This window comes from Corvus hawaiiensis, chromosome 17, assembly GCF_020740725.1.
Source record: "Corvus hawaiiensis isolate bCorHaw1 chromosome 17, bCorHaw1.pri.cur, whole genome shotgun sequence".
Taxonomy (NCBI): Eukaryota; Metazoa; Chordata; class Aves; order Passeriformes; family Corvidae; genus Corvus; species Corvus hawaiiensis.
The window spans coordinates 2,821,527-2,845,384 of record NC_063229.1 but is presented as its reverse complement, the minus strand read 5'-3'; the positions used below and the strand labels follow the sequence as shown (position 1 = coordinate 2,845,384).

General features: G+C 44.6%; 1 protein-coding gene across 2 annotated transcripts in view; it reads right to left on the bottom strand.

Moving 5' to 3' along the window:
* The window catches only part of MMP24 (matrix metallopeptidase 24), a 43,390-nt gene extending 19,628 nt beyond the window's left edge, over positions 1–23,762 (bottom strand). Inside the window, exons 1-4 of one of the 2 annotated variants that reach the window (XM_048321604.1) lie at positions 23,664–23,762; positions 21,163–21,311; positions 14,946–15,062; positions 12,641–12,945 (exon numbers count right to left, since the gene is read on the bottom strand). In XM_048321604.1, coding sequence (XP_048177561.1) covers positions 12,641–12,945; positions 14,946–15,062; positions 21,163–21,311; positions 23,664–23,762 — 670 coding nt within the window. Of the gene's footprint in view, positions 1–12,640; positions 12,946–14,945; positions 15,063–21,162; positions 21,312–23,659 lie in introns of both variants that reach the window. The other variant, XM_048321605.1, reaches the window with a different exon arrangement.
* Between the last annotated feature and the right edge of the window lie 96 nt (positions 23,763–23,858).

The following is a 23,858-nucleotide window of genomic DNA, read 5'->3' as shown; positions in this document are numbered from 1 at the left end:
AATTAGTTTTAAACAGCTTTCAATCACTTGTTGCTGCCCAAAATAAATGCCAGCCCACTTTACAGGTGGAAGACAAATCCCACAGACTCACAGGATGGTCGAGGCTGGAAGGCATCTCTGGAGATTGTCTAGTCCAATGCCCAGCTCAAGCAAGGTCAAGTAAAGCAGGTTGTCTTGTCAGGTTTTGAATGTCAAGTTTCTTGTACTGGGAAGCCGTGCCCAGGGCACTCCAGATGTGCCAAGCAGAAAGGAAGGATCATCCTTGCTGGCACTGACCTGCTGGCAACGTTCTTCCAGAGGCAGCCCTGGATGCTGTCAGCCTTCTGTGCTGCTGACTCACGTTCAACTTGCTGTCATCCAGGAGCCCCAGGTCCTTCTCTGCAAAGCTGCTTCCCAATCTCTGGGCCACCAACAAAACCCAGGGGCAGGGCTGTGCATTTCCCCTTGCTCACCTTCCTTAGGTTCCTGTCAGCCTGTTCCTCCAGCCTCTCGAGGTCTCTGAACCAAAGCATCACTAGGCAGTGTTATCAACCACTCCTCCAAATTTCCTGTCATCTTCAAACTCACTGAATGTGCACTCTGCTGCATCACTAATGTCATTTCATCAAGGTATTACAGTACTGACCTCATGCAACCCCTCTGACACATATCCTGAACATCTCCATCTTGTGGTTACTGCAGCTAAGGATGTAACTCATCTTCACAATACCCACATTTCTTCAGGTATCAGGTCCAGCAGATCATCCTTGTTTGTTCCTGGATCACCAGTAAGACAAACAGTAAGAGTTCTGTGATAATCAGCAAGCCCAGGAAGATGGAGGCTCATTCCTGAAGAAGTACCTCAACCACCATGGTGGTGTGTATTTCTTGTCCAAACAGCATTCCTGAAAGTGTTCATCTTCTTGGAGCAAGGTTCAGATGGAGACCTAACAGCCTAGCATGATGCCTTGCTATGGAAACATGGTCAGGCAATGGGATAGAGGCTCCTTAATTTCCTGTTCAACCCACTCCCCCAAGACCAAGGAACATGAAAAACTTGCACTCACAGTATCCCAGCCACCTGGGTAAGACAGTAGGGTGAAGAAGGAACTGACTCCTCTTGCTCTGTACTTGCAGGAAACAGTCCCAAGAGAAATACAACAATTTTTGCTCATTTGCACCATCTGTATAAAATGAACAGGTCTGGTCAGAGACCTGCCTGAGCTTCCTCCTTCCCAATTTTCAGGAGGCAGCCAAAACTCCACCAATAAGCACCAGAGAGAGGATGACCCTGTAAAACTCGCGGGAGTAAGTTGGTTCACTGAGTAAATTAGTTTGACCTGCTATGCTAAAGAAACACAGTTAATTTAGCTTTGAAGTTGCTGATGTGTTTTCTTTACCAGAACAATGTTATCACCATGGAAAATGACAACTGAGGACACACCTATAGCACTATAAAAGCATCCTCCTTTATCATGAATGCACTGCTTACCTAACATCCAGATCAATGGCTCTATACAACTTGAAACATAGGTTTAAGTTGAATTTTCTTAATTAAAAGCAATCTGTGTTCAGGATAAACCTCATTAGCTGGTGTGCTCCCAGCTCAGCTAACTTACTTTAGATAAATTGCAATATAATCCCATATCAAACCCAGCTCTTTGGTGAAAGGACTCTCAAATTGTTTGTAATATTCTACCTTTCCCTGCAGAGTTAGGAAACACATGGTTTTATTGCAACACAGAGAACACTGGAGTCATAGATAAACTGACTTATGTATGAACTTCCTTCAACTCTCAAACTCCATCCCTCCTGATTCTTTGATTTTTAATCTTCCTCTGGAAAACCATTCCATAGGTAACAGACATCTTGAGACAGATTTTCTTTGTGAAGTTGCCAGCACATGCCTTCTTGGACAGTTTCATTCCTTTTAACTATGAAAATCCATATCAAAACACTTTATTTTGCTAAGTAACTCACTGAATAATTGCTTTAGGTCAGTGAAGCCACTTGCTGAAATGCCTGTCAGCTCACAGCAGCAGGTCACGGGGACTCCATTGTGGCACTGCTATCAGTTATTGCCATCAGTGTTCACCCCTGAGCACAGCTGTGAGTGTGGGTAGGCTCTGGAGAGCACACAGCACTGGGGACTGTAAATCCAGGACACAGCTTCTAAGATAACTGAAGTACAAATAATATTGCATATCAGATTGACAGGAGAAAAGAGACTGAATCTCTGCTCTTTGTCATGTTAGTTTTATACTTTATGAACTGTATCGCTCTGCCAACACATCTACATATTGCACTGTACTCAGACACAATTCAAAAGACATATGAAGGTTGTATTTTGAATTTTTATTAAAGTAAGAATGATACTGAAGAAGTCAGATGATTGATTGTGTGTGACAATAGCATGCCTCAAGTAATTACAGAAGAGATGGTGTGAACTAAACATGCTTTAAATACAGTAAAATGAGTCCTTCCACCCCAACAGCCACATAGAAACAACTGTTTCCCAAGCACAACTTAAAGAAGCTTTAGAGCTACTCTAAGCTATGCCTTGGTTCTTGCATCTTCAGACCTGGCAGGTCTGACCTGTCCAACAGAAGAACATGTCATTTGTCTGTGCTCCTCCATTCACCTCCACAACATGCTCTGCTCAAGGAAAGCTTTTCAGTCTTCTGAAGTCCCTGAAGAAGGGGTGATACTGCTCTGTGGAATTCTGTGGAAAACAGCTTTTCTATCTAGAAAGGAAGAAAATACACGTTAAAAAGAAATACAGGTGTCACTTTGTTCATAAGCAATTATTGTTGCTTGTAGCAATGAACATGATGCTTCTCAAGGAATTACTGAAAACTGAAGAGCATGTGAACAGCTTCACTAGAGAAAGAAGGAGTGATCTGCAGTTCTAACAGCAACTGTACCACAGCTACATTAAACTGATCCCCATGAGACCAAGTGACTGCAGAAGGACAAAGAGCCACATTGTGTTACAAATGTGAAAGGTAATTTGCCTTTATTGCCCAAAAGGCAGCGTGCAAATCAGGGCTGGTAGCTGTGCTACACACCTTACTAATGGTGCAAGCTGGACTTTATCTGACATGCATGGAGGACACTATGAGGACAACCTCCTGCAGAAATTCAGAGGAAAAACACAAACTAATGGTCTGCAGTGGTGAGACCAAAAGTGGCAGAGTGGGCAGCCAGAGAGTTGTGCCACTTCAGCTGGCTCAGCAGCCTGACAGTCAGCAGAGTAAGAGCATTCTGCTGAAAGATTAACCCCATCTTTCACAAATGTAGGTTGTAATTCCATAAACAATTCAATATCAAAGAATTACTGATCCCAAAATGAAAATTCCTATTTGCCAATTCCAGCATAGAATTTAGTAAAACAGATGGTAAAGCAGTAAAGAAAATAAAAAATCACAGAAACACAAAAAATGTAGATTTGACTTTCATTCCATCAGTCTTGAAAAGGAGCTATTATTTATATTTTTAAAGTATTTAAATACAGCAGGGTTTATAGACAGAATTCAGTCCTGACCCAGCAGTGGAAACACCAGAGGGTAACTAAAAAACCCTAGGTCCTGGCATAAGCAGTATGGACAAACCAATCTGTGCTACTTGGAATCCTTTTCTGCCCATCAGGTTGAAATGAAATTTAATTCCTGATGCTGGCAACAGAGCAAGTGTTGTTCTGGAAGCTGTGAGAGTAGCTCTGTGCCACAGAGAGGGCGTTCTCTAGAACAGGAGACTTTCTGTCTTTGCCCCCCCGACACAGAAGTTCCTGATGGGGCTGTAAAGACTGAGCAGTACTGAGACACAAGAGAGCTGGGATGGAAGAGATTTCCCCCTCAGAGTCATATTCTTGGTGGATGTGGGTACAGAAGGGAATACTTGTCTTACTGCTTTCAAACCTTGAGCTCTTCTTCAGAAACAGGAGAGAAAAGAAGAAAGTAATTTAAACAACTCCCAAGTTTGCTGCTTGCATGTGATGTCAAAATCCAGAGCACTGGGTGTCATTTCCCTGCTGATGCTACAATCCACCTCTGCCTGTGATGACCTGCTAACTCTTTTCAAGAATTCCTCTATTTTTCTTTTTCTTTCTTTCTTCCTGATGGCCTGTTGTTTTTCTCCCCCCCGCTTCAGCAAGTGGAATGCAGCAAGTTTATTAAACACACTGCTCCATTTTGGCTCATTTCACATCATCAGTTTCTGCTTTACAAAAGGAAAGTGACAAAAAGAGACTTTTTGGCTCACCTTGCTTCTCACGACCTGTTTTTTTTCACAGTTGGTTTTTTTCCTTCCTTTTTAAGAGAATGACACATCATTTTGATCCTTACTGGCTCTTTTCTGTGAATTGCAGAGTACTTCCTTCTCTGTGGAAAGAAGTAAAGTACTTTACTTTGACTATACATAAATCCACAGGATTCCAAATATCTACAAAACTATATTCATACTCTGTGTATTGAGTGACTACTGACAAAAGCAATGGGATAACATTTTTCTTTAAAGAACACTATAAACATCAGGTGTATTGAGAAGTACCATCAGGTGTATTTACAAGTACAGTGTTTTGAAAATGGAATTTGGAGATGACCCCTATTAATGAATTTCAGCTGTAATCAATAACTAGCACTAGTTATTGCTAGTTACTGCTACAGGCTTCAAAATCCAGCCTGCACTGTGAAGCCACTGCTGTGTTTGTAGAATGACAGCAAACATACCAAAAGAAAGCACTACTTACAGAGAGGCTGTCCAGGGGCGGAGAGGAGAACCTGAAGACAGAAATCTTCCCCATGTGCTGATGGGCTTCCTCTCTTCTCCTTTAGGTTGACAGGACAGGGGTGCAATCTCAAGATGTTGCTGATTTAAGCTGCCTGATTTGATTTCTTTTTACTGTGGCTGGCTGTCTTGAAATCATGTGTCTATATCCCTGCTCAAATTTGTTCAACATTAGCACAGGATATGAGACAGCTCTGGCTTACGGGAATGAGTCTCTCCCTAAGCAGCTACAGGATGAAACCAGTGTTAAGTAGGTATGTCCTGGAGACTAAACACTGAACTGGTCTTCAGTGAACAAAGTACTGAGTAACAGCATGACATCAAAAGGCCCTGAGAGAATAAATTGAAATTTTAATACAATTTATGCCCCACTTGACTTCCAACATGTATATCAAATTCTTCCAGGTCTTCTGTGGTAAAGGACACGTGAGTAACTTCAAAGCAGCTCTGGTTTTTGCTCTGGAAAACGCTGATGCTCATTTTCAACAACAGTGTCAAAAGCCTGAAAAATAATGATGGATTCAAAATGCCATTTGTTAGAACAAAACTCTTTAGATGTGGAGATGTTCTGTACCTGAGAAATTAGAGAAAGAAAATTAAAAATCTACTTGGCAGCCAAACAGCACAAAAACTACACGCGTTCTCTGTTGTGAGTTACTCATTGTATTCACACTCTGTAGATTGCTGGCTTCAGTACTTCCATAGAAAATGAACATGAGAAAAAGTGGTAACATAAGAAAGAAATGAGACAAAGCGAGGCAAGATGCAGAGGAAACAGGAATTAGTCAAGGAGAAAAGACTACCGAGTTCTGGCAATTTGCTGGGTGAAAGTACAGGGGGTTAAGGTGCATTTTCTTTTCCAAGCAGGCACTGCACTTGCACAAGGCACGTAAGCAGGGAGCAAGCAGAGAGAGTCAACCTAGGAAAGTGGATGCCAATACAAATCTCAAAGAAAAAAAGAAAGCAACAGCTGGATACTCTGCATTCCTATTAGCTCCCTCCCTCCACATAAAATGTCACAACTGTAATCAAACAAAACAAATAGGATAAAGAACACTTAGCCAGCATTGTTTCGAAAGTGACTGGAAACACCTGGGAGTCTTTGATAATGAGGAACTATATGGCTAGGTAAAAAGAAAAATCCAAATCTACTGCTACATCCACCTTAATACCAGGGAATCTGCTGGATGTTCTAACATACATTCTATGTTTATAGGATTAGTCTAGTCAATGCTCCAGAAACCTTGTACATTCAGTTATTTAAAAAAAACATAAAAGGAACAGTCAGAGGTGGTTCTTCAAAAGGATTAAACATCTAGCAAAAAATATTGCCAGCTACCTTTTCATGCACCTGTGAGCATCACCAGTCCTCCCTCATGAAAGATTTCCATATTAAACAGTCCTGTTTTTAGAAGGGGACTTGGTGATAAAAACAGAGAATTTTATGAGCTGAATACCTTGCTATGGCTCAGAGTTGCCACAAGAAATGACTGCAATTTGCTTTTTAGTTCTAGGAACTCCAATTCTGTCTATGGCAGTGCTAAAGAATTGTGGAAAACTGTAGATTGAAAGGCATGGCTGGAAGTCACCAAGTTTAACTTTCTGCTTCAAGCAGGGCTTATCTCAAAATTACATCACGTTGCTCAGGACATCATCCAGCCACATTCCAAAAGTCTCAAAGGATGCAGTCCCCACCACCTCTCCAGGTGCAGCCTCTGAGTTCTACCACTCTGTTGGTGAAGAAGTTTTTACCTTACACCCAGGTGGGGTTTTTCTTGCTGCAGCTTGTGCCCCTTGCCTTTTGTTCCTTTTTCTGGTCCTCCACCTCATGTGCCTCTGTCCTCTCTCTAGTATCTCCTCAGGTGGAAGACTGCTATTAGATGATTCCTCCTCATCCTCCTCCTCCTCACCAGGCTGACCAAGCCCAGTTCCCCTGGTTTCATCTTGCTTACAGGGATACAAATGTCCAAAGAATCAAGAAGGTTTGTGATGTTAATACTGCCAGGACAGAAAACAGCAGATCTCCATTGAAGACACTGCTTTGAACACACTGATCAGCAGATTAAACATCTGCTCAAAGCTCTGCATTCCCCCAAGCAGGCCTGTCATGATCACTGGCTGTCAGTAAGCTCCAAAATTAGCTCCCCCAATCAAAATTTTCTCCTTGAGATCCTTGCTGAATATTCACATTCGTCAGCCTAGACAGCATTTGGCTGTCCTGAAAAAGCTGCTCAGGTTCCTGAACATATGCCATGTCCAGATGGTGACTCCAGGAGTGCTTGCTCTGCTGTGCAGGTAAATGTCCACTGAAACAATGCTAGTTCTTGTGGTAGAATCACAGGGAGAAAGCTGTCCAATTCCTCTCCTCACTGGCTGACAGAACCTTCCCAAAGGCAGTTCAGGCCCTTTTCCTCCAGAGCTTCTGCAGAAGCTCCTGCACTGAATTAGCACTGAATTAGCACTGAGTTAGCACTGAAGGTGACCTGTGAGATCTCATCTCCCATACTGGTTCTGGCAGTGTCTTGCAAACTCTGGCACTATTTTTGATTGGCTTTCTTTCAGAAGTCCTGAACAGGAAGCTTTCCAAAGAAGACTCAGCAGGAACCCACTGGGATCTGTGGGGGACACACTCAATTGTAACAATTGTAAAATTTGTTTACTTGCTGTTAGCAAAGCTCAGCATTTCTTGCCAACATCTAAAAAGCTGCCACAGTAGTCATTCTACATTTACAGAGAGAACTTGGTACAGGTGTGGAAGAGAGGCACTGGAGGATGAACCCTGTGATCTGTACAATGATCACACAATGTGAAGTTGAGCCACACTGGAGATGGTACAGAAATAACTCGTCAGCTGTGGGTGTTTCTTGAAGGAGCTGAAGTGGCTGCCCTGGGCACACTCCCACCTACAGTGCTACGTGACAATATATAATAGGGAGGGTCTTAGAGGCCAACTCTGGGCATGGTGAAAGAAAGAAAATCTGGTGATCCTTGGCAGAGTATGGATACCCCAGTTCTTACCTCACCTTAGTATTAAAAAGATTCTCTCATCTAGCTGCAGGGGGTTGGCAGACACCACTGATTTAGTGGTATGATGTAAGCAACATGCGTAACAGCAACATATTTTTGCTTTTTAAACCACCAGGAGGAAGATTTGCCTGGGATTATTATTAATACTATTCATAATGTTAAACTGGAGATAGAAACTTACTTTCTGTAATTAACCTGGGTTAAACAAATGTTTGAGTTGTCAAAGGTGTGTAAGAGCTGCTTGTGCCCTGTGGATATTTAAACTGACAGAACTAACTTCCAGTCACTCAAGATTCCTTTCCAACTTGTTTTTGGAGTTACATACATCTATACTTATTATTTCCATATAAAGGATAGGAAATACTTGGTTTGGCCAGTTAATAATGGATTTCATGCATCACCTCTATGCTTGAGCCGAGTCAGGAGCCAAGAGAGAGAGATCCCAGCACTGTCAAGTCTCTTCACCCCCTTTCAGGCTTTTGCTGCCTGAGCAATGTGTCGGCGTCGTGAGTCTTGAGATAGGCAGTTCAAAGCCTGCTCGGCTGTTTCTACAGCACATTTCAAGTAAAAAATGCCCAAAACTTCAAGAAAGTAGTGGAAAATCGGGTGTCCCTTCTGATAAAACCAGCAGCTGGGACACTGAGACTGTGCTGACACATGCAGGTGACCAAATGCTGCGTCTGAGCAGCCAAGAGAGGCCCCGCGGCCAGGGAGCAGCTATACCGCAGGTCCTGCTGAAAGACAGGGACGCCAAACACAGCTTCACCTGCCTGCATGTGCCAGGCAACAAAGCCTAACAAGTCTGGGACCAGCTAAAGGCCAAGAGCTGCTTTCATTGCCACTGAAGAGCACCTTCCAGGAAAAACATGATGTAAGTCCCACCACTGCAACCATGCCAGCTGCTCCTCATGTGTGGTTGTGTAGATGATTTATCACTAAATGTAAAAAACACGCTCCCCCTCTTTTTCAGTTGCATCTTGTTTGCCACATCACTTCCCTGATTTGCCTTGGTTCCTCCAAATTCCAATGTTCTGCTTCGTGCTCCCAGCTGCTCCCATCGACATTGTCACCGGAAAACAAATGAATTCTGCACCCCATGATCCCAGTTAATAAGAGCTGCTCCAGGAGTTCAACTTCCTACCTTTTGCCCATCCTCATCATAAGATTATCTAAATTAATCTTCCACAGCTTGCTTATGAGAATGCCAGAGAAGGCAGTACAATTATGAAGAGAAATCAGCAATCACAGATTGGAAGTACAGTCTTACTCGGCTAAAGAAACTGAATGCCTGAGTGGAATTGTAACTATTATCCAGGGGGAAGGAAACTTTGCATTCACTTTGAGAGCCTATGCAGGGATCATTCTTCACAGCAGAAGAAAATAGAAGGGTTGGTGCATGTGCCCCTATTACCAAGGGCTCAAGAGGACAACCAACAGCATCACAGCTATTATGATTACACCAATAATTTTAAGGGACATGGTAGAGGCCATGCTGTCCACAAGGGCAAAATCAGTATAATGATGACAATGCAAAATGATAATGAGTATATAAATCCCAACTAACTATCCCCTAGCTGGGATGATAAAGTTGCCAATAACCCCAGTGGATTACCACAAGGCATCTTTACAAGACAGAAGCCTTCATCAACAGGATACACCACATTCTCCATGTACAAATTGGAGACGGCTGTTTGCATAGAAAGATCTGCTGAAATCATTCTTATTTTTCCTGACTGGATAAAATTTCATGTGAAACATTTCACTTTTATCCATATAATTTGTACTGCTAGTGAAGACTGCAAAGCAGCTCTTCTGTGGGGTGACAGCTGCTTCCAAACACAGACAGGCTGGACCTCTGCAGGTGCCACAATACAGTGTAACAAATGCAGAACCACAAAAGCAAATCTTCAGATCAGACTGTAATAACTGTAATAAAACTATATGGATAAGAGATCAGCCAAATATTCTAAGGATCTACAGCACTCGCTTCAGCATTCTGCTCCGTTGACAGGAGATTTATGTTCACAATTGCAAGGCTAAGAGAGCTCCGAGGCAGAATACTCAAATTTTCCCTTCAACTAATACACATTCTTGTCAGGAATGGAACATTTTACACTGTGATTATTTTGTGGGTTGATGTAAAGATACCATTGTTACCTCAGTCTTATTTCAAGATTCTTATAATCATTGAACAGATAGTGAGTGGCCAAACCAGTTTCTCTTTTGCATGTGAATAAATGAGAGCTTTGCTAATGATTTACTGGTAGAGGTTTTTTATTTTTTCACTGAGGCTTCTTCAGTTCCAGACTGATCAACCCCATTGCCACAAAATACATATCTTAAGGACAAGCAAGACCATGTTTGAAGAAATACTTCCTATTAAACAGATGACACTGTCCCCATTAATACCTTATTTTCAATGAAAACAGGCAGTGAACTGAGCAGGAAACCTCTGACCAAGAAGGAACTCTCCAAGCCCTGCTAAAAGCATTTCAAATAGAACACATCAAGAGGTGAGAACCTGAAGCTAGTGACTGCTCCAGTGACAAGGAGTAGTGAAACAGAAGGAAATCCCTCCCTAAAGAGGTCTGGATCATACAGTGAGGAAGCAGGACATCTTCACAACCGCACACTAAAGATAAGGATGCAGGCAAAACCAATTTCCTCACACAACATGCCTATAATGCTCTGACTACAGCCTTACCCCGTCCACCCTCAAAACATCAAACTCCCCTTCTACCATCAACACTTCCCCCAGATAGAAGGGAAAAATACAACCCCACCATTCTCAACATCCTCACTGGTGACTTTTTAAAAGAGCCTGTGCAGCCCAGTCTATGCAGCATGGTTATCTGAAAGCAAATAAATACACAGGTGACATCCTCTGAATAGGAAATCTCAATTCATCTATTAATTCTTACACAAAGTGCACACCAGCCCCTCAAACACCAATCCATGCACTTTGAGGACACCACTCATGACAGTCACTCAGCACACCAGAAAAATACACCATTTTTGAAAGAGCCACATGGATAAGAATAGCATAAAGAATAGCTGTTGTAAAAAGAGAGACCCTCTACTCATTGTACGCATTGCTCTCAAACACCATCCTAAAAACTGCATCAAAATAAATCCTCAAAGAAGTGATCACCTATGGTAGAACATCCTACCAAAGGATGGAAAGTCTTCTGCAGAGCCACCCCTGCCAGCCTTTAAGCTGATTCCCAACCTTGCTAAGTTTATCTCAGAAGTAAGCCTTTTGTGCAGAATGTGAGAATAGAAAAAAACAAGTACAACTTGTCAAAACCTTCACTTCCACCTTCCTGTAAGGACCTTCTACCTCAGACACCAGCACTCCCAGGTCTCATACGTGGGCTTTCCTGAGAAGTCATATCCAATACCTGGGCCTCCCACACTCCCACACTCGAGCTCAAATAACTACTGAGACCAGACTGAAGTGACATAGGGCACTGACACACACAAACACACCTCCCTGCTGCAGCTCTCACAAGGTAACCACTCAGTCTCTGACTGTCTGTCACTCCTGATCCTGGAGGGAGCCCTCCAGCCACAAACCTAGGAACAAACATTTCTAACATTTCAAGACAGCAAAACACTGCTTCTGTGTCACACTGTAACCTCCCACAGCCTCCACACTCTCCCCCGCTCCACACCCCAGCTCTCTCTTTCTCAGCCTACACCTCCTCTAGTCATTTACACATGCCAGGAAACATTACTTCTCTTTCTCTACAAAGACAAGTATCATATCATTTCTGCTTTCCTACAAATTAGCACTCCCTCGCTGAACCTGACAGCTCCGTTTCCTGTCAAAGATGATCTGATACCGACTCACAACTCTGAGGGATTTTCCCCATTTGCAATCCAGTCTGAAAGCAAGCTGTCACCTTCAGGCCTGGCCTGAAGGTGGCTTGTGTGCCTGAAAGCTTTTCTTCTTTTCAAACGACACTGTTTGGTCTAATGAAAGACATCACCTCTGCATATGTCCTATGGCATCATGGGCACAACAACATTGCTGTTTTTATACAGTTTAAAAATCAAGACATATTTACAGTCCAAGTAAACTTTTATCAAAATATCAAAACATGATTTTGAATCCCTAAAGACTTAAAGACACGCCATTCTTCCCAAACCATTATGACTGTGGAAACTGGAGAGCTATTTTGTGAGGCCACTGTGAAATTCTGATTATCAGCCTGAACTTTTTACAAGGTGTCACTATCCTCAATCAAAGGTTTGAAAATAGAACAGAAAGAGCTCATTGCCTTTAGAGAGTGAGATAAAGCTAGGAAGATGCAGAAAGTCTTCATGCTTAATAAGATAAAAACAGTTGCCACAATCATCAGTCTTCCTTAACTAACCAGCCAGCCCCAACCTCCAACAGGAGGAGGAATTCCAGAGTGTGAGAAAACAAATATGGATCAAAACAACTTAACATTCTAATGTCTTCACTCTCAACTTTCTATTCACCATTATGACTGACTCTAATTGCCCTTGATAAGTACCCCACTTGATACAATTTCAACACTCTTCTGTTCATCTTTTCCCTCCCAGCGTTGTGGTTTTTGTAGCAATTAAGGCCCAAATCTTGAGAGATGTAAGAAGCCAGCAGACACACTCTTCTGTTCACTCCTAAAATTCACACCATGCACAGCCACAAACAAACTGATAATATTCTTTTCCCATTTAAGATAGAATACATGTTTAGAAAGCATCTGAAAGAGTGTATGGGAGGTGAAAGTTCTACCAAGCAAATACTTTCTAGTTGAAAGCCTGTCAGTGTGTCTGCATCCAACTTATCCTTGCTGGGAAAGATGACCTGCACTCTTACCATCATGATTAGAATTTCCCAGGGTCCATGGCTCATCTGAGTCAAAGTGAGTGTCTCCTCCAATTCCCGGTCCAGGAAAGTACGCGTGAGCCAGGAATCCACCTTCTCCATCAAACGGAGAACTGTCTCCATGGAAACCAGAAGCAAAAAATATCATAATATCTGCCTCCTTTCTGTCATTTTTAATTTCATGGTAAGGGACCTCTTCAAAGGTAAGTGGTGTCACTCTCTGCCAAACATCAAAGGCCTGACGAATGGCCCTCCTTGTATCAATCTCACCAACCTTGGGGGTGTAGTTGTGTACACTGTGGGAATGAGAAAGAAGGGATGTTTCAATTTGCAGAACACATTTGAGGCTTACCAATATATAGCCACACAGTTTCAACTTTCAAAGGGAATTTTTTTGCAGACACTACTCTGCGCATGCAAAGTTTTGCTGTTACAAAGAAAGTTACCAACAAAACTACCACGCTGATGTGAAGTCTACATTTATTAACAAGAATCTTCATAATGCTTTGGTTGATTTTGGATCACTTCCTAAAAACCTGACAACCTTTCAAATCTGGGTGTAGACAGCTGAGTAATTTTTAAAAAAATGTAAATTATTTCAGATTTTGTCTGAAGTTATGCTAAGATGGAACCTACTATATGAAAAAAAAACCTGACCACTAAAATTCATTTTGAGAAACAAACTTCCGGTAAACTACACAACCTTACTTATATGACCCGCTTCATTCTCTGAACTACTTAAAATATTTTAGAGCTCATAAGAGTGATGGATCTGCCAGTTTTGTGCAGCCCAGTCCAAGACAGCTAAAGATACAGAGTTTGGGGACAGTAAGGGGCATTTAACTGCACATAAATTTCCCATAATTCTAAACTTTATCTTAAAAATGCTGTTCATGATGTGTTTTGTGTGTGTGCATATAATAGCCTCATGATCTATTAAACTTGACCTAGGGAATATGAAAGATCTATGTCATGGGAACAATTTTCAGTCTTTAATGAAGCTGGCTCAATTTGATGCAAACACACTGTAACACATTCAGTGATGAATCAAGACACCCATCACTGGAATGCACACCACAAATACTGAAATTGGAAAGCTAAACAACTACTGGTTTGACAAAGGCAGCAGTGCAGCCATCTGCCAATCTGCTTCTCTTGCTTATGCATATGCTTAAGACATATTTTATTTATATGATTCCATACCATTTTTCCCTAAGGTCCAGAAAAGGTTAGAAAAAGGATCTGACTCTCAGCCCTTCGCATACAGAAGGTGTCCCTTTACAATTCGAGTTAAAGTAATAATTATTGGTGGAAGCTTTGAACTAGTCACCAGAACAGGTCCCTCCTCCCAGTCTCTGCAGTCCCTCACCGTTACTTGAAGCATCCTCCTCCTTTCTCAGAATTCTTGGCAGAAGCGACAGAATGCCCCAGTCCCTGACCCTCTTTCCCTTCACACCATCATTTCCTACACATTCTGGCACTTTCCCCATGCTGGTCACCCACATTTCTACCTCTTCACTGCTGACTCTCTTTCTGTCTTAGTCTTACCCAGATCTTCTCCCTAATGCCTACATCTCTAAATTTCATTCCTTTGCAATTTCCTTTCCTGCTCCAAAAATTTAGAAGGCTGTAATTTCAGCTAGAGGGTGGGTTAATTTTGTTTTGAAGTGACATTCTTATTGCCAGAAACCTCCACTGGCCATCTTTCAGCAATTGCCTTTCAAAAGCTCACGGCCAGACCGACTCAGAACACTTCTCTGGGAAACTATCGCCCCTCTGCAACACTCTTGACACCTGTAGCTCACTTCAGCTGGCCTAACCTCAGCTGGTCTAAGCCTGGACAAAAGCAAGAGCTCTACTACAGGAGCAAAAGTAAAACCTCTGCAAAAATAAATGTTGCAAATCAGTAGAAGGAGAAAGCATCTTGTCCCCAAACAGTGATGTTCCTTCTGCTCTGATGGTTTGTTGAAGGTGACACATGATCTAAAGGTTAGAGCCTTAGATTTCTAACAGAAGAAAAAGGGCCTTTTACTAAGATCTTCCTGCCAAAATTACACAACTGATGGCTGGGATTTAGGTGCCTTTACTGATCAGTTATTTCCTAATTGATAACAGACTCTTCAGTTAATCCAGTGCTCTGAAAGTATTCCCCTCCACCACATTCTGAGAATGAAAGCCTGAGCTAGACATTACAGGGAGGATCCAGTTTAAATTTAAAAGTACTTACAAATTCTGCATGCCAAACAAGTACAGACCATTTTTTCCCCATCAAAAAGGGGGAGGGAGGGGGCTGTACCTGTAGGTTATGTGCTTCTGTCTCCACTTCTGGCCAGTGAGTGCATACCGTTTTTTCCTCCGGCTGTGACGTAGGTGGGGATGATCCGGGACTCCACACCGAGGCTTCTTCATCCACCTGCAAGTAAAGGAAAAAAAAAGCAAGCTACGCAAAGAGTTTGGAAAAGAGATTCCAAAGAACTCAGGAGGTGACTGGAAGTCCTCTGAGAGATGGCCAGTGCTGACCCCAAGAAGGGTTCAGTCCTTCCTCTGTCAGGTTTATCCTCTTAGCGCAGGGCTGTACACCCCACCTCTGCTGGCAATCCACACACCTCAGCACACCAAAACCACTTCATTTTTCCTTTTGGAAACACAGATTCCAGATCAGGTAGCCCCTATGCTTGACAAGAGCTTAATGATGATAATGCCACAAGTGACCCAAATCAAAATCGCAGGTGGGTGTGCCCTGGGATCAAACTCAGCTATCACCTACTGGATCCACTCTCCATCTGGTAAAGTGCTCCTGTGCCACTGAAAAACAAATCCAGTTCATACCTCACTAGGTAAAACTGAACAAGGGCAAGCACAACCCTTCCAGGTAATAACTAAGGCTTTCACCTGGAATGACCAGAACAGATCCCTCCAGTCTCTGGGTCACACACACCAAATTCCATTAGGTTCTCCCCATAATCCCTGACTCTTGATGTCACTCATGATGTAGGAAAGTCTAGTCTCTATTGCCAAGTGAACTGGAAGAGCAAAGGATGCTGTCCCTTGCACAGGGATTCAGGCAATATTGTCAGAGAAGTCCACTCTCCTTCCCTACCTCCTTTACCTCCAGCCTTGACAGATCTTTTGTTTCTTTCTTGTAGCAGCTTGGGGGTGGTCAAACACTGGCAGAGGTTGCCCAGAGACGTGGCAGAATCTCCATCCTTGGAGAGGTTTTGGAGATATTCAAAACCCAACTGGAAATGATCCTGGGCAACCTGCTCTAGATGTCCCTGTTTTAGCAGAGGGTTGGAGTAGATGATCTCAAGACGTTCCTTCCAACCTCAATGATTCTCTGACAGAGAATCAAGGAGAAATAGACTGTTCCTCAAAATACACTTGCTCGTGTGGGCACACTCCAGAGAAGCCAGAAGTGGCTTATGGAGAAACAAATCTGCCCATCACTGCATGTGGCAGCTGGGGAAGAAAGAAACAAGGACAGAGACTGAGGAACTACAGGTACTGGTCTCCACAGGCCCCCAGTCACATCCTTTAAGATTTTGCAGTGCAGCCCAGGACAGGAGAGCAGAGCCCAGGAATAACACAAGCAGTCTCTGGCCACAGCCTCCCTAAGGCACTGCCTCAGCCACTGGAATTCTTCAGGCTTTTCATGCATTTGGCCCACTAACTCTGATGGCAAAGGCAACTGTCCAGTGTGACACAAAGCCCTTAAGAACACTTTGCAAGACATGCCACTGCCTCATTACACACAAGAAAAGCACTGTAGCCAGTCCTGGCCCACTTCTCACACAGGACACCAAATTCTCTCCCTCCTCCTCAGTAAGGTTTCTCCCACATCCTTGGCCACCCAGGGGCCAACTTTTGGCCTCCAAATGCAGACATTCCTCCATCAACTGTAGCCAGCCAATGGCAAGTAGTCCATGCTTGTGCCTAAACAATGTATATCTTATTCTTTTATTAGCCCCAGACCTTCAGGAGAGTCTCCCATCACCAGTAGATGGTTTACAAGACTTTTTGCCAGGACACCTTTTAAATTTAAAGCAACCAGACAAACAAACACTGTGCCTCACCAGAACATTCTTTCAGAACACACACACCTGCTCCCAATTCAGGCAGCCACGCAGCCCTTTCCTGATTCTACTTCCTATATGTAACTCTGGTTGCTTATAAATTTCAGTGCAGTCATCTGTCATCATCTTCCCACCAAGAACAGAGCAAATGAGAGCTGTTATACACATTGCACTGTACCTGACAAGAACCCAAGCTGTGTATATAAAGGCAGCACAGATCTTCCCCACTTACATCACCTCACATTTATCAGCACTGTACATCTTTCAGAAATCCAGGCAACCTGTGGAAATTGGATCTGTCTTGCCCACACAACTGCTGCCACCTTCAAAGAAAAGCAGTACATCTAAGATTTGCTTTTAGATATATCAATTCAACCTGAACACACTGTGTTTTTCCAAGTGTCCTTTATTTGCGCTCTTTTGCATTGCTTCTAGCACTTTCCTAGCGAGACCTCACACTTACTGTCACCTCTATTCTCCCAGATACTTCCTGAGTTTTCAGGGGTTTTTTTTAATTCCACTCATATGTTATGATACAATGTTTTTATTATAACCTTATACAAGCCATAGTGTGAATCAGGTTTTCACCTCTTGAGCATCATGGGAACTCCAGTAGTCTGAACAGCATCATCATCAGGCCCTGACTATAGTCAGAAAAAAGCCTTCTGTTTTATCCTTACCAGTATCATCTAGAAGATAAAAATTTAACAGAGCAGTACTACCAAACCAGCCTACATGTGTAGAGAAGTCACTGGGGCTGTCCAGGGCAGTGCTGACACACCAGCAGGACCTCACACCTCAGCATCTGTTTCCTGTAAGAAAACCTTGGCAAGTTCCCAACACTTGCCCTATGCCCAGCTGGCCACAGGAATTCACCCTCCCACAGCTCAGTCCCCTGCTATCAAAGCCAGAGTTGCACAGAGACCCCACAGAAACTGAATTCCCTCCAACAGTCAAATTCCCTGCCCCTTTGCCAGCTCCAGGTACAGGCTGTTCCAGAGGAAGCTGCAATACCAACACCTGAGGCTTCAAGGACTTCTTGAGCCAAAGCTTCCAAGGTAGAGCTGCCAAGAGACTCATGCTGCCCCATGGCCCCTAACTACTCTCTCAACCCCATTTCACTTAGGCCTGTCTGAACCCCCATATTCTACCACTGTTTGTTCCAGAGTTCAGCTACTGCCTGTCTGAAGCCAAGTAACAGAGCCCAGGTACCTGGTTGGAGCTCAGCAGCACCCAAGCTGTCAACAACCTGAGCTAATGTCAAACTGAGAATGTTTATCTGGATCAGGGTACAAATCCAGCCATCTCTCCTCTCAGCAGGGCAAGTCTGTGGCAAAATATCCACAAAGCTGTAGCTTGCTGCTGTTCATCATCTGTACTGTAGCTGAGCTTTATGACAGTCATTCTCTACTGAGCAGTTTGGACAACCCTCTCTGTGTTCCAGGGGAAATCATCACATCAGAAACAACAAAAGACAATTACTTGAAGCAAGATTCAGATACTTATGGTTGCTTCCCCCCCTCCCTATTTTTTTAAATGGGAACACTGGATCATCAAAATTTATACTTGGCACTCTTGAGGCGCAGACTATTGCATTCCTCCAGCTGCTTGGCATGAGAAAACAGGCAATTTCCAAAAGCAGTGACATCCAGTTCTTGTCCAGACACAGCTGCTTTCCCCAGCTCAGGCTCCAAGCCCTTCACAAGACTCTCCTAAAGAGAGGAAGCTGTCACTCTCAATCCCCTACACTTGAGCTGGTGGGAGTGGTATCTTTAAACAGTTCTGGTGCACCCCAAGGTGAGAGAGCCACACAACAGGCTCAAGACAAAGCACAACACACTTCCAATACAAGTAAGATCATTTCTCAGTTCCCTCCAAGGCCATGTGATTGACCATAACAAAGACAAATCACCACTTCTGTTCAGCACTAGTGTGCCTTCTCTCCAGCATGCTCCAGGACTATATCCTTGCCCAGCTGCTCAGTTCAGCCCACCAGCTGCAGGCAGACACAAAATTTGCTGAGGCACCATCAGTTGCAGGGTCTGAGGAGGCCGTTTTATATATTCTCCCTGCTCTCTTTACAGGAAACTACATAGCCTCAAGACAGACCCTCTGCTGAATGGACTCCCACCCAACTTTCCTTTGGGGTACCAAAAAGCATCACCAGTGGTGGTGTTTCTTTCAATCTCCCACTAGCAGCACCTGCATGGTGACTCCACATGCTTGGGTACCAATCTTGGGGGAAAAAACAAGCTCAGGATTTGAGGGCATGTGGGAAAGGAGACGAGAAACTTTAGGCTTCCATAATAAGTGTAAATAGAATATGCAGAATTTGTTGCCTAACAAAGAAACCACAGAAAATAATAACTTTGCACAACTCTGATTCTTACAGTCACTTTAAAGAGACAGAACTTATGACACTGATGGATGTGACAGAAAAATTCGTAACTGAAGTCTCAAAACTCATACCACAGACTGAAACAACAGCTTAGTAAATGCTTGAGTAATTCAGAGCCCTTGGAGGCAGCCTGCCTTGCCAGCTCTTTTCCTTCTGCTCAGCTTCCACAACCAGGTCTGAGGAAGTGACAGCCCAACACAGCCCAGGCAGATGCCCCTCCAGCTCAAACAACAGGCTCACAGCTAACAGCAATCTGGACCTCTTTTTCCATTCATGTAATTTCTAGGCAAATTCCACCCTGCCATACAACATATGGAACCACTGACTCAGGACAGATGGAGGCAGAGCAACCCAACATGCCTCCAAAGCACACCATAGTCTGGTTGCAGCTGAGGTATCAAGCTTTTGGAGACTTGAGGTTTCAGAAGAGGGAATCATCTGGGTTTTTCACTCATCAGCCTTTGGGTGTTCATGCACTGATCAACCCCTACCCATAAATACAAACTCACTAAAATGTGGGCAACACCTTCCTTTCCTTCAGAAAAACTTTTTCTTAGTAAAGCAGGTACTCCCACATGCAGTTTGCTCCTTTCCCCTGTCACCCACAAGGCAGCAGAAGCAGCTCCTTAACTTTCCAAACTAGCACCCCAATATCACAGCCCCTTCTTTCCCCATCCCCTTCCAAATCATCAGCATCCCAGATTCAAGCTTCTGCACACCAAACGCACACATAGAGCCTTGCTCGATGGCTCTGCTTCAGCATTCACCTACAAACCATGTTATTAATGGCAAAGAGATCTCAGATGGAAAATTCCCACCTTTAAAAAGCATTTTGTTTTCAACGCATTTGAAAAGCAAACAGGATTTTCTCTGTCCCTCAATGGAGAACAAGGAGCTCTTCCAGTGAGCTAAAGAAGGGAACGTTATGTTCACTGGAGAGGTAGTCCCAGCCCAGGATGATCCCCTCCTGCCCAATTCACTAATTTCTTCTGTTTCTCCCTCTTCTTGCAGTCTGGAAGGCATAAAACCAAACCCCTTTGTTCTTTATATTATTTGGTTACTTTGTGGCCCTTTTTTTTGTGCTGTGGTGTCCCTTTTGCCAGCAGTGTGCCCTAAGAGGAGAGACTAAGAACCAGGCAGAGCATGCTCTGAAAAGGTCTGCTAATGTAGCAAGGGGCAGGGGCAACTAGGCAGGGCCTAAGCAAGTTCCATTGGGCTTCCTCTTTTTGCTCACCATGAGATGCTTTTTCCCCCATAAAGCCTTAGGAAAACCTTCTCTGCATTCTGCTTTAGCCAGCAGATGCTCCCCAGACCAAGAGCAGATGGATCCAGCCATATACACAACACCCAAGTGACCAGACAAGGAGCCACTTCCACACCACCCTTTGCAGCCCACATTGATGAGAAGACTAAAGAACAAAGTCCCTCCAGCCCTGGTGATTTACACCAATTCCTCTGGGCTGCCAAAACTCTGATCACAAACAACAACACATGGCCAACATACAGCAGAGAACATCTAATGTCCAAAAAATGGCAACTATGGGCAGTTAAGTAGCCCTGACTATCATCATCAGACTACAATAACTCACTTCAGTTCAAACGATGGATCTCCACAAATAGCATCTACGGAGATACACAAATCCAATTAATTAAGAAATAGATTAGAAGCCATTTCTAGAGCCAGAATTTTAACCTAAATTCAGACGGAGATGGAAATAAATGAAACCCTTGATGTCCTCCACTTTTAGAAGCTCACAGGATTCATGCTTTGATTGTGCACCAGCAATGGGGATCTGTGTTCAAAGAACAACAGTAACAAGAGCTTCTCCTCACACTCACAAAAAATACTGTTGACAAAAAGAAAAGTGGAATTGTCCACATGTTTTTGTTAGAAACACCTTTCAATAATCAAGACTTCTTTGATACAGTCAGTCAGGCAAATCTATCCCTTTTGAAGACTTCTTGCACCTGGAATAATTACCCAGGAACTATGACAATGCATTAAGAAAGACAAAGACAAAAGTAGCCTATATTAATCTTACTCAATAGTTGTCTGGTCCAAAACTCCTGTTACTGGGATTCCATAAAACTGTTGCATAGTGGCAACTGCAGACTGCACAGCTTTTCCCGACTGCAAGGCAGACATTTGGCTGTCAGATGGAAGTAAGTAGCCGTAAGTTTTTAACCAACCCTGAAAAAGAAAGAAACAGATGGTAAGATGCCACAGTAAGTTTTCAACATAACAGTTCAGAACATTTCCTCAAAAGAAAAAGTGACAAACTAGCTCAAAAAATTCAGCCATCTCTCTTTTTTTTGGTTAGGTTTGGTAATACCAGCTGATCCCTAGGAAGGGCTGAAGACCCAGCTTAATATCACCTTTCCTGATGGGACAAGGCAGACCTACCAATCAAAAATGAACATCATCCCTACTGGGCAACTGGGGCAGACTTAGGTCTTGAGAGCACCAGAAATGCCCAAGAAGCTTTGTTCTTGTTCCAGGGACTTCCTGTGCACCCTGTCCCCTTGCCATCATGAGACTCCTCAGTCCCCACAGCAGCAAGCTTCCAAGAGCCCACTGCCTACCACCCACTGCTGTCTCTGGACCATCATTCCAAGAAAACAGCTTAATAGCCCTGAGTTCAGCTTTGCACTTGCAATAAGCACAGGAATAATTCTAAAAAAACTCAAATGAACCAAAACAAACAAATAAACAACAAAAAAACCCACACTCAGAAACTTTGAAGACTCTGATTAGGTGGGTGTTTCCTCTACCAACAGCTAATACCAGCGAACTGTCAGAACAGGAAAACAGCCAACTCTCCTCAAGGAGTTTCCGTCCCTTTTCCCTGCCTCCACCCTAAAACGCAGCCTTAGATAAAACCATGTGTCAAACTTGTCAAAATGCTAAGGACAGCATTTTCAAAAACACACATTAATTCAGGGGTTTTTTTCCTCTCCTGCCTTCCCCTCCCTCACTTTGATACGGGGAGAAACCAGAATATTAAGTAATAATAATAACAATAGAATAAAAACTTGTTTTCATAAACCTTTCCCCATAACTTTTCATGCACACCCCCTAGTGCTTCATTCTTCTGGTTGATTCAACACTTAGACCAGGATTAATATGAGACCAACATATATCCCATAAGCTTTTTCCCAATCCGTCTGACCCACAGGACAGTCCTCACCACGTAAGCACTGATAAATCATCTGCATGCACTGTTCTTCCACTGACAGCATGATCACTCTGGGAAAGGGGAGAGAAGAGGCTTGTTCTCCCTTAACATAACACAGCAGCAGGAAAGGGGCTCAAGTCAGGAGAAGCACAAGTGGGAGAACAATCCCTGTTTCTTTGTGGCAACAATAAGATGCCAGAAGCCATTAGGGAGAGAGAAAGGAGGCCTTGCTTCCAAAGCAGGAGAAAGAATCATAGAAGGATTGGAAGCCCATCTCATTCCACTCCCCTGCCATGGCCAGGCACACCTTCCACTGTGGTCTACTTGGTTGCTCCAAGTCCCATCCAACCTGGCCTTGGACGCTTCCAGGGATCCAGGGGCAGCCACAGCTGCTCTGGGCACCCTGTGCCAGGGTCTCACAGCCCTCACATTCCTTCCCAATCTCCCATCCATCCCTGCCCTCTGGCAGTGGGAAGCCATTCCCCCTTGTCCTGTCCCTCCATGCCTTGTCCCAAGTCCTTCTCCAGCTCTCTTGGAGCCTCTTTAGGCACTGGAAGGGGCTCTGAGGTGTCCCCAGAGACTTCTCTTCTCCAGGTGAACACCCCCAGCTCTCCCAACCTGGCTCAGAGCAGTGGAGTGCCAGTCCTCAGAGTATCTCTGTGGCCTCCTCTAGCCTTGTGCTAGCAGCTCCTCGTTGGCCTCGTGTTAGGAGCCCCAGAGCCACAGGCAGTGCTCCAGGTGGGGTAGAGAAGCGACACGAGAGCACGGGCTGGGCACGCCGAAGTTCCCCAAGGGCGGGCACATACAGTGTCACTAAACACGGACATTACCAATGGCTCCAGACAAAGCTAAGCTGCAAAACTGCTCCAAGACCATTTGCTACCCCTGCCTTGGCCTCTGACAAGCACAGCAATGCCGAAACACTTCATTATGACCAACATTAGCTGCCCTCCAGCAGCGAGGGCAGAGCACAGTAACCAAAACAGCTCGGAGTGGGGCTGGCGTCACGTATCCCCCTTCCTTCCCGGCCGCACTCGGAGGCGGCAGCGGGAAAGGGGCATCAGACGATGGCCACCTGGACACGCCGAGAAACTCCTCCCGGGGACTGATGCTCATGACCACACAGGAGGGGCACGGCTGCTTCTCCAGCCGGTCCCCAACTTGCCGAGGCGCGGCCGGAGGAGCTGTGCCCGCACAACCGAGCTCAGCCCGGCCCTGCGGGAGATGATGGAAGGTTTCTGGCGGAGGAGGCGGAGGAACTGCTGCCCGCTCGGCTTTCCGGCCCACCCCGCGACACCCAGCGCACATCGCAGCCCCGGGAGGCCGGTGGCAGCCGCGGCCCCGCCCGGCCCCGCTCGCGTACCTACCCGGCCGGTGCTGGTGTCGGCGGCGGCGCGGAGCAGCGCGCAGAGCAGCGGCAGCAGCGGCCCCGCCGCGCCCAGCGCCCGGCGCGGGCAGCGCGCCATGACCCCGGCGGGGCCCGGGCCCGGGTCGGCACCGGCGGGGCTCGGAGCGCTCCGGCCCCGGCGCCGCAGCTGCGGCTGCGCGGCTGCCCGGAAGGG